Source organism: Heliconius melpomene, chromosome 10 (genome assembly GCF_056956725.1).
Source record: "Heliconius melpomene rosina isolate 202511_hmr_F chromosome 10, ASM5695672v1, whole genome shotgun sequence".
Taxonomy (NCBI): Eukaryota; Metazoa; Arthropoda; class Insecta; order Lepidoptera; family Nymphalidae; genus Heliconius; species Heliconius melpomene.
This window is the reverse complement of record NC_140398.1, coordinates 8493437-8505904: the sequence shown is the minus strand read 5'-3', so window position 1 is coordinate 8505904 and position 12468 is coordinate 8493437. Positions and strand designations below refer to the sequence as shown.

Genomic DNA, 12468 nt, shown 5'->3' with positions numbered 1-12468 from the left:
TTTCTTGTTTAGGCACAAAGGTAGTTCATATATTTTAGCAGATATTTAAAATACAGATTTTATATTAAATGACAGGAGTTTTTTTTTTTTCAAATAACTACTTAATTCTCTACATGTTATATATATTTGTTAGCTTCACGTTACATACGTGTGGGACATAGCAAGGTAAACAGAGCATCGCAATTATATTTTTATAGAAGTATATTAGACAGATACTGTCAGCCATGGAGTTTCAAAAAACAAAAGGATGACATCTCCGACATGAAACCCGAGTCACTTATTATTAGCCAATTTATAATATAGCTAATACTTTTGAGCGAAAGGTCAATGGTTCGTAAATTCGAACAGGTAAAGCTGAACCCTTCTTATTAGGGTTATGGGATCTCCGGGGGATTTCCGCTTTACTTTCCGTAAACCGCTGTTTTCTTATTCTTATCAGGGCCAAAAGTTACTTCGGGATCTTCTCATATTTATTCTTATGTGGGGAACTTTCGTTACCGTCACAATGTTTTTATATGTCCTGAGAGTGACCTTTACCTAAAATAAATTTTTACTTGGATCTTATGTACGCAACTGCCATAAATAGCTGATAATTGCTATAAAATTATTAAAGCTGTTTTTTGTTTTGAAATATTTTTGAAAATAAATATATAAAAAATAGTATGTTAAATAAACTTCCTCCTAATAAAAAAAGTCATTAATAAAAAACCAATAAATCGTCTAAGGTTTATTTATATACACATCACTAATTTATGAGATTTCTCATAAATTAGAGTTTCACGCTAACATAGAATCAATCAAATCAATGATATTCACTTTCTTTGCTTTACGAAAGCAGAGGTAGTAAAAATTCTTTATAAACCAGAATGCATAATTTAGTTGAAAAAAGTATAAAATGATACCGCCCTAATATTATGTGGCAGATGCATGCATATACGCGTGGTGTTGCGACTTTTGAAACCAGTTTGTCTTGCACTTATATTTCATTTTTTATTTTTAACGATGTAACTAACGGGATTACTTTAAAAAAAAGAATATTATAATGAAAACTTGAGAATATACCTCAAGAATAGGTAATATTATTTAACTTATAGTTTCAATGAAAAAATAGAAACGCTTTTTTCTTCAGTTCAACGTTGTATCCCGAATGTAGCAGGGTAGAGAGAGCCTAGTGTTAGGACACTCAGCTCTCCATTTTACGCCGAATTCTGAAGACATTAAGTGTTGAGTGGCGGAAAGAAACTGTCGTGGTAGAAACACTGCAGTATATTTATATTGAGCAACTTCATAAAAAAACTGTAAATTATTAATATTTAACAACTTAGCAAAGTTTGAATAAAGAAAAATCTTGTTGCAAGAGAATTCTGTATTTTGAAAGAATTGCTTTTTATTTTATTTTTTAGTTTTAAGTCCTAACTTTTGCAAGTGTTTATCCAGTCACAACTCGTAACTTTCCGTGATTACAAAAACTGTCTTAAGAAAGCGTTCCGCAAGGAATTACACTTAGACATTAAAAGTTAGTTGTAAAAGTTATATTCATTTTCCTACTTGCCTTTATTTCAAAGAAAATAGAAGTATTAAAATTGTTTTAGTTTTTATTTTTATTTCATCGTTAAAACCATTCTGACTGCATGTACGTATAATTAAACATCCAATACCGTAAATCTATAAACGAAAAAAAATTAATAGAACGTACTGTAGTACTGCAATGCCATTATTTTTTTATAGTTTTAAATTGGCGACTGTGATTTTTTTTATTCACGCACATATGCCAGGACAATCAGAGGGAGCTTAGTGTTAAAACACTTCATTCTCCACTTTCCCTGACATTGCGTATTGAATAACGGAATTCAACACCGTACTTTCTCTTCTTAATAGGGCGATGAAAAGAAAATAACATGTAACTTAATCCCCCTAGTGAGAGTTGAACCCACGACGGTCGCGTTTACTTTTCGTTTTTAATACTGAACATCAATACATTTCAACTTTTACGCACATAATAAAAAATGTATTAATATCCGCTACATTTGGTCAAGTTTACTTAGAAAGTAAAAAAATAATAAATATATATGAAAGTTAGAAGTGATAAATAAAATAAACGTGATAGTTTTGTCAATAACGTTTGTCACATGTATCAAGTAGTTAAATAATTCAATCTACAAAACCAATATCTCGAGCAAACGTGTCAAATTGTTTGTATAGTCATATATCATGACATGATCAAACAGAGTCATTCCATCGATGTATCCATTGCAGACGGTATTAGAACGCTCCAGCCCAAAGCTAGATCACGTGACCTGGTTTCTCCCGGATAAAAGGTCTGATGGCACGTAAAAGTTATTAACATGCATTAAGAAAATTATCATTAAATGATGTACCTAAGCAGTTAAGTAGAGATTTAACAGATCATAAATATAATATTTCACTTGAAAAATTGCTTTAAGTTATAATATATATAATGGCCTTCCGAGTCTGTAAACAGCCTGTTTATTTCATTTTACGCTTTAGGATCACGTACTCAATTTCCGCTTTTCAGAAATATTTTATTGGCAATAGGGGTATTTGTCACATGTACGATTTGGGAATAACAAATTTACCCTTTATATTAAAATTATTATTTCAGTTATTTTATATTAACAAACACGTAGAATTTTTGACGTTCAATTAGTATAAGGAAATATACAAATACATTATAAGCAAATAGAAAAGAAAAGATAAAGATAGATCAACCACAGTTCATACTTCCATAGGTTTTTTTCACCGTTAGGTATTGAACGATATAAAACGAGGTGATCTTAAGACATGAGGCCGTTGTGGTGCAATAAGAGTACTCAAACAAAACCTCAGTTCTCTATTTTCTCCATATCTTGTAATTTTTTTAAAATTTAAATATTAAAAGAGCATCACTAGTCGTTAGGACTCCACTGCTCTATAAAGGTATCATATAATGCATTTGATTTACGAGATGAATGACAGTTGATATCACTTTCAACGTACCATAACTGTGAGAGATAATCATTTTAGGAATTCCGAGCTAGCTGATTGTATGTCAACAGTAAGACGAGTCGCACGTATAGATACAGAGACAAATTAAAAGTAAATTCGTTCAACAGCTTTTCAATTTCAATGTATTTTAGTAGGGTTTATGTTTCTTTAAACAAAATCACAATCGAAATTTGTTTTTCGCCCCTTTTGACTCGTTTTTCTCTTTATGAAGTCGATTTGTCACTTTGCAGCTTGTAATAAAATATAAAAATCAGTATTTGGACCACTTTTATTAATTAAATCATCATCAAACTTAGAAATATCATAGTACTGGTTGGACGATGGAGCCATGACCTGAAAAGTGGAACTGTTCAGAGGTGACTAGTAAACCAATCGAGTTTGTACTCATATAATTTATAACACATTCCATGGCATTTAGTACTTGTACACGGTGTAGCTCGTTAGTGTACGATAAAATCGCGTTTTTAGTATTCTTAGTAATCATTTTTAGAGACTATGCGTTCTCAACGTCTCTTAATCGAATATCGCACGTTGCCTTAACCGATTGAGAAAGAAATCTCACTCGTTTTATCTATTTTCTACGACTTAATCGTATTTTTCAAAGCAATATCAACAAAAAAAAAGTTACTCCGGTGTATTACACTTATAAATTACACCTATAAATTATAGATTATATTATAGATACACAAGTAGTAAGTACAGTAACAAATCCATACCTATATTATAAATTCGAAAGTAACTCTGTCTGTCTGTCTGTCTGTCTGTCTTTTCCGCAATCAGGGCCAAACCGCTAATTTAATTGTGATAAAATACTCATATAGAGATACTTGAGGGTCCCGGGATGAACATAGGATACTTTTTTTTTCTCATATTTGTAATATTTTTGTTTTATACCAATATATTAAAATAATTAATTTGACAAGGAATTTATTCCGCCATGTTAATAACAATCGTCGCTATGCGTTGCTAAGCAACGGCTTGCAAAGTTTGCTGTTTTAAGAAAACGTCACCCACAGTGAGTTTGCTTAATGCATACATGGCGCGCGCCGATATAGATTTATACAAATCTCTTTATACAAATCATTAACAAAAATTAGATGATTTCTATAATTTGATATTCATCCTTATGAAAATAAATATAATAGTCACTTTTAGCATTTCATCTAGATGGAAATTATAATTTACTGTATAACATTCTAATAAATAATTAAGATGTGACTGATTCCAAATGACCTAGCCTTCGGGCGGCATAGTATGAGTATGACCCACGCGAACGGGCAGATGACTTTGATGATTTTGTAAATTTTTATAGATTTTCGAATTACTATTATTTTTTATGTAATTATTTGCTGCTTATAATTAATTTATCTCAGTTCGGTTATCTATACCGATGTTATACACTTAAAATATCGTAATTTTAATCATTTGAGATTTTATTTAATATTGTTCGCAAAAATTAATAATTATTTAATATAGAAAAATGTTTAGTACGCGCGCACAGCAAACTTTAGGTTTTTTTTTCTAATATTAAGAATTTCCTTTAGTTACTTTTACTTCTTTGGTTTGTTCATTTCGGTTACTCAGATATTTTTTCTAATAATAAATCTCCACTTATTATTATTTTTTAACTTATTTTAGTTATTTAGGCTTATATTTTCGCGGGCGTAGCCGCGTCCGGGCCCACTAGTAGCGTATAAATTTCCAAACACAGAAGTGATCCTAATTCATAGTCTAGGATAATATGCTAAAAACTTAGCGATCAGACTCTAGATAAGAATATAGAACTTCTATGTAACAATAAATGTGAGTGTAAATTACTTATATTATGTATAGCATATAATAATTTATTATTATATGTTTCTTCAGGTTCACGCTGTATCCCGCATGTAGCAGGGTAGGTAGACGGACCCTAGTGTTAAGACACTACCCTCCCCAAGCGTTAAGAAGACGTTGAATACGTCAAAACTCATATTTGTATATAAATACGGCGTGAAGCAAAAAAAACGTCTCTTACCCTCCTTAACGCGTAAGTATTTTATCAAGTAAGAGCATCATATGCAGGATATATGTAATCAATTTCATAAAATATATGATGGCTAGGGATATATAAAATATATATATAAAAAGGATCTTAAACATTAAGGTTCATTAGGTAACGATCGAGTTACCATGTTAAACAAAGTGTATAAATTACCTGAGGACGGGAAAGATATTTTTCTTAAAACTATACACAAAAATCAATTAGTATAGACATTTTATTTTTACCCGACAAGGGAAAATAAAGGGTTTTGTTTTAACTAATTTAAAGTGCTTTATAAAATTTTAAATATCCCTATAAGATACACCATGTACCTACTATTTAACAGGGTAGAGAGAACCTAATGAAAGATAACTTAGTTTCCCATTTTCCATGAAACAACAGAATTGCTTTGGTAGAGCCCAGTGGGAATCGAACCCACTACCGTAGCGACAACAATCAGACGCTGAGCCGCTAAAATTGCTTTTCATCATTCATCATCATTTATATTATAAAATATTAAAAGAAGTTACAACATCAAACAATTGTTTTGGAACGTTATTATTAAGTTAACGGCACGTAAATATTATTCTTCATTGTTAACAGCGCAAGCTTTCAGTATAATTATGTACCGTACATTTTAAGTAAATCCCAACAAAAAAAAAGGCTAAATCGTTAAACGTAACAAATGAAATTGATTAACACAATTAATGACAGTCATTTGACTTTTCTGGATTTAATTAGAATGTCTAGGCTCGTACATTGACGCGGAGGGCACTCGGCGCGATGTCACGAAACTAATTAGACCCTTTCGCTTAAAATGTTAGCGTATTAAACATGTCCAAGTAAATTATACTACTAAATTATTAATAAGTAATATTACCATGTCGACATCGTGGTGCAGTGATAGCAGCAGACTGTTAGTGATGACGAGGTGGTTTTCTATTCGAACTTTGATGGGGGGAATGATCATATTAAAATGATTTTTTTTCGATCGGTGAAAGTTCTGCCACTAATTTCTACCTAATCTATCAGTAATAGACAATATCAAATTTCATATTATGTTTAAAAAACAAACAACTGAAGTCAGGTTTTGTAGGCTTTTGCGCATTGTTCACACCAGATTTATCATTATAGCCATAGCCCATTACCAGATAGCTTTAGGAAGGCCACAACTCGACTGTAATGCCGTTGAGAAAAAGAATGTAGAAGGAATAAGAAGTCAGTAGGCTCTATGTAGTTATTACTATGTTCTACTTGTTGCCTCTATTTCTAAAAATAATATTAAATAATTTAATAATGTAAAAAAATACAGTCGAATTGATAATCTCCTTTTCTTACAGAAGTCATTTAAAAAATGGCCGTCATATCGTAACCACTTTAGGCACCTATGTATATTAATAAAGCCCTGTGCTCGGTTTTAATATTCTTCGAAAAACTTAAAACTTCTCGGTACGTAAGTCTCTGCATTTGTAAAATAAAAGAAGTAGACTAAGTTATAATTAAAAGTTTTCTCGACAAGTCAATAGAATATTAATTTTTATTCATAACAACCACGCCGTTAGAATAATATGGAAAGTATATTTGATTTTTTTTTTTATTTTTAGTATTACTACTATAATTACGTATATATCATGCTATTATATATGTATAAGTAAATCATGATTTACTTTTACTAGTAAAAAATTTGTTACGAGTATTTTTTTAGGGTTCCCCACTTCAAAAGGTAAAAACAGTACCCTTATAGGATCATTTTGTTGTCCGTCTGTCATTTATCTCGAGATCACGGGGAAGTATCAAGCTGAGATTAATATCTAAAAGTGCTTCAACATAAATAATTAACATTTATTGTATCTATGTTATATTTATTAGAACATTTAAAGTAATAATAATATTTTCCACAATTTTTTTTTATTTCCTCCGTTTTATTTTAATATTTTAGAGATAACACATATGTAAGTGGAGGGTAACATCCCCACTTGCGACCGGGATGTAAAATTAGTTTGTTTGTGCAGAAACCCGTTAATTAGGGTCGGGTGAGAGGTGATTCTGTTTGTCTACAGGCACATACAATGAAACGAAATTATGTGACCCCAACAAAGACAAATTTCAATAGAACAGCAATAAGCAAACTTCAACGATATATATAACGACCGGAGTTTTCCTTTAACAGTTTATTTTCAAGTATTTCTCTGTATATAGAGACTAGTGGACCCGAACGCGGCTACGCCCGCTTGAACTATTAGAATATTTATGAAATTATTTACAGTTTTCAATAGAGAGATGCGTTAAGCAAGCTTATTTTGGGTGACGTTTTCTAACATCAAACTTTGCAAATTGTTGCTTAGCAACGACGGTTGTTATTAACATGGCGGAATAAATTGTATGTCAAATTAATAAATATTTTAATATATTGGTATATATCGAAAATATTACAAATATGAGAAAAAAAAGTATCCTATGTTCATCCCGGGACCCTAAAGTATCTCTATATGAGTATTTTATCACAATTAAATTAGCGGTTTGGGCCTGATTGCGTAAAAGACAGACAGACAGACAGACAGACAGATAGACAGACAGCCAGAGTTACTTTCGAATTTATAATATAGGTATCGATAGAGATTGTCAGATTATTTTATTATCGAAATTCTGAACTAAGTATATCTTGTGTGTTTTAACCAAACTGTGAAAATTAAAATATTTTACATTATACTTAAAACGCTCAAGTCCATTTGCTAAGTACATTTAATTAAAAATTCTTCACTATTTATATATTAAAATATATAATCTACACAGCGCTTATTTCTTCATTTTAAATCTGTAGGACGGAAAAACTCAAAACAATTGTTTAAAGTGAAAATTTCCACAGACTTTGAATGACAATAAAAATTTTCCCTCATGTTATCACGACCTACTTAAATGCAACCTAGTTTTAGCTCACGTTGGATGTCCATTTAATCTACAATAACCCATTAAGGTAAGTAGAAAACAGGAAATAAGAAACTGCCCTTGTGTAGGTACCTTTTTTGACATTAAGTAGAGTCAAAATGTCTTTTTATTCTTTTCTAAAGCCTAGTTATGCAGTACTTTGTTTCCACAGGATCCCTGGACAGAAGTTCAACACAATTTAGAAATATTAGGCACAGTTTGTTTTGGACGACGAGGAAACAGATTTTTTTTTCTTATACATAAATGCCTACCTGATGGTAAAAATCAAATCAGCTTGCCTATTTTTCATACCTCATATGGAAAATACGTTAAGATTGATTATATCTAAGTACCTATCCTAATCGAAGCGTTAGCTCTTCATAAATCATACGGGACGTGTACATAATTACACAAAGAAATTCAGAATTTAAGGGATATTAATAATTCATCACGTGAATAAATATGGAAATTATACGTCAAATATGAGACCTATGAAAACAATATTAAATGTATATTTTTAATTTATTATAATTTATACAAATACCTAGCTATGCATATTATTTTCGCGTGCCAATGAACACTTAAATAATAACTGTTTTGATAACACTTAAATAATATGTGAAATTTAATTAAATCTTTTATTTTTATAAAAACTGAATATCAATAATCGCTTAAGGGTTGTAACTTCAACTATTATTTTAAGACCGTTGTAATTTCTTAACTATAATTAAAAAATAGACGAATATAAAATTTCATCTTTGAACAAAGAACAACGTCATTCACTATATGGACTAACGTATCTAGATACATCCATAGGTATATCTACATTTAAACTAGCCTATAGAGGTAGACTAATCTCAGATATTGATTGCTATAGTGCTGTACTTAGTCGGCCAGCGTATACCATTCTACGTACATATACTTCTTTTTGCTAATAGTAATTAATTTCGTAGACCTCCTTAGAGATTTTAAGAATATTGAGATAGCATGGTGAATGAAAATGTAAAAGATTATTACAAGTTAATATATTAAATTCATTACTAATCCGATATTCAATTCTGTCTCATATAATCAATTAATTATAAATAATTATTAACCCAGTTCTTTTTAGTTCTGTTTTCAATAAACACACCAAAAAGTTCTCAATGCTTAACAATGACAATATCACATAGATGTTTTAATAAACAATATCGTTAAAGCTAAACAATATAACAGACTTACCCATATATGGCCGCGGAGCCTGCTATGGCGCCGCCGCACTGAGCTGCTACGTAGAGAGCGGTCCGTAGCGGCGACACCCGTCTGCGCACGCACAGCGCCACCGACACGGCCGGGTTTACATGTGCACCTGGAAAATATTTAACAATTAAAGCAAATGGTTGAGGTCATAAACACGACAGTTGTGGGTTCGATTCCCATTCGATGGAATTAATTATTTTCACTTTCTCAATCTGTTATAAAGACAACGCGCGACATTAAGTTTCCATTCATCACGCAATGTCCCGAAATTTTTTTGAATGGGAATTGATCCCATAACCTTCGCGTTTACAGTCGCTTGTGTCCCTGCGCCATGACGTCCTCGATGTTATGTATTTTATTTTCATATTTCATTAAATATATGAACTATCACTACTATATTTTTAAATTCGGATCATCCATTCTTACTTACATACGTACTTTACTCGTATCTATTAAAAACGTATAGTATTTAATTATTCTGATTATTTAATTTTAAACACGTCAAGACAATCATATTTTACTTTATATTTCTTCATAGCTGCACAAAAACTATTTAAACCACGTTAACATAAATAAGTTTTACTATAAAAGTTTAATCGAGGATGGGCGAAAAATTTACATAACATTTTTGCATCGGGAGCATAAATTGTACGAGCTGTACACAAGTGCATGTAAAGTGCAAACGTGGACGAAATCAGTTGGGTAATGCGCTAATAACAAGGCGAGTCTTCGAAATATATGGAGTTCACACTTTTGAAATTTAAATGAATAAATAATAATTATGGTTATGAATATGTGTCTAAATATAACCATTTTATTTGTAGATTGTTATTTGGCAGTTTAAATTTATTTGCAATCCGCTAATGAAGGTTGCTACAGTCGCTAAACAAACCAAACAAGTGCCCACATCATGGTAATTTTAAGCAACTGCATTAATAAATATATTTTATTCTAACTTTATTTCCATTTCTAACTTTTGTGTATAAAGTAAATAATATATAGGAGGTACCTACGGACATATATAAACAGTGTAATAAAAATTTTAAATAAATGCTCTACACCTACTGCAGTGCTATAAATATAAAACAAAGCGGAATAACTACACAAAAACCAATCTCGTGGGATATAACAAAGAGAATGAGAACTATGAAAATAATAATTTAAAATTACAAACGCAAAAATAAATATAAACTGATTTTAACTACAATTATATTATTATTACTGTCCAGATTGTACTGTGTGTGGGAACTATATCAACATTAATAAGTCTTTTTTTAGCTTCATGCTGTATCCCGCATATAGGAGGGTAAACCGAGGTAACCTGGGAACCTCTACTGCGTTACCATTAAGGCAATTCCGTTCCCCATTTTCCGCTGAATGTTTGAAGCATTGGGTGTTGAGTGTCGTAACTCAACGCCGCGCTCTACCTGGATACCAGAGTACGTACCTGGATACCAGAGTACCTATCTACAAATTGGAGAAAGGTATATTAAGATTATAAAAATGAATAGCTTGTTTGGTTGAACGCGCTAATCTCAGAAACTAAGTAATTTTGAATGTAACCCACTGCAATTACAGTCACATTTACCTACCTCAGATATTTAGAATGTGTCATACAAAACTTTTAGTTGATATAATAATTATTACAGTCTATAGAATCCATTTCACTACAGATGCGAAGCCGCAGGAAAAACCTAGTTTATAAATGAATACCAGAAATAAAATCTTATATTTATATATGGGTAGGTACATAAAAGCGACGGTATCACGATGAAGTGTAGTCGACGTGAATCCGCAACAACGTAAAACCCGCCCTTCTTCAAGAGAGATTTCATCTGACATGTTGAATTAATAGATTTCTTGCTATTGTTATGAACCGCCCGCTTTTCGTTTCATACGAAACATCAAGCAATTTGACAAAAAAATACAAGATGTTCACGAACTGAATATTGTTGAAATTGCTATTGTATTTGTACTTAAAATTGCTCGTGTGGCTTTATCCTGGTTTTCTACATACATATAATTTTAACTTCAATTTTAACGGTTTTGAATAAAATATTTTAACTATGCTAAATAAGCAAATGAACCTACTGGCTATTTTTTTATTGAGCATTTAAATTCTCAAAGAAAATTCAGACGTGTCAATTTAAAGTAAAAAAATATAAATTTAATAAGATGTTTTAAATTCTATAATTTCAACAATTTTCTACTGGCTGGCTGTTCAACACAGCCACCGACAACATTTTGTAAAACAAAAATATATACAGCGATGTGAGAGTAAATAACACAAATAAAATAGAGACCAGATACACGATAAGTAACTAGCAAGTTAGCAACAACAAAACAACTTTGCTAACTATATGTACTTAATTTCGCATTCCAGTCCCACATATTACAGTAAAAATGCTTTATAATTCAAATATATTTTACTGGTTAAATTTGGAAACTTTTACACAATTTTGCATAAATAATATAAAACTGAATTACGTGGAAATTATAACAAATGTTTATTTTAAAATATTTTTAATAGATATAAAATATAAGCTTTTATTGCAATTGCTCTACACTCGAGAGAGTTAGTGATTTAAGTGCTCGTGCTCGCTTAAACCTCAGTAAAACAGTACGCATTCTTGCAACTTGAACAAAACTATGTTGATGTATTTTAAAGTTCAGCGAGCGATGTAGACCGCCATATTCATTTGTATGGAATAACAGTTCCACATAATATTGTAAAAAAAAAATACTTTATCTAAAATAAAATATAAGTATGTAGATCGAGTTTTGAAATAAAATATATGTAGACATTACAGTGTTATTAAGAGTGATCGGACCCTTCTAGGTCCGTGTGCAGTTGTCTGCTCGTAATTGCGCCGGTTTAACGCCGGCCGTAGATAGCGTTAAGCTACGATACAACATTACAATGGATTCTTTTTATTTCTAATAGGTACCTTAATTTTGTCGAAGCCTTTGAAAATTCCCCAAAAGTTGTTTTTTTACTTAAAATATAAATATTATTATTCTATTGTGAAAAAAATTGTGAACTCGCTTTATGCTCACGGGGACTAGGTATTGCGTTTTTTAGGAAAATAAACAAAAACTGTCTCAAATACCATTCTATAAAATATCAAAGAGACTTGGCGTAGAGCTTATATTTTTCTTTTATTTTATGTCTTGTTTTGTTAAATATGCACATAAGTTTTGTATCAATTATTTATTTAATATTTTTATTTCTTCGCTATGGTAACATATCTAGAAGAATATAGAATTCGGCGAAAAGT

The 12468-nt window shown here is 31.0% G+C and overlaps 1 protein-coding gene across 2 annotated transcripts in view; it reads right to left on the bottom strand.

The window, feature by feature from the left end:
• The window catches only part of bib (MIP channel family protein big brain), a 63573-nt gene that overhangs the window by 49215 nt on the left and 1890 nt on the right, over positions 1 to 12468 (bottom strand). For both annotated transcript variants that reach the window (XM_085191550.1, XM_085191551.1), the window contains exon 2: positions 9173 to 9299. In XM_085191550.1, the coding sequence (XP_085047676.1) occupies positions 9173 to 9299 (127 nt within the window). The remainder of the gene's footprint in view (positions 1 to 9172; positions 9300 to 12468) is intronic.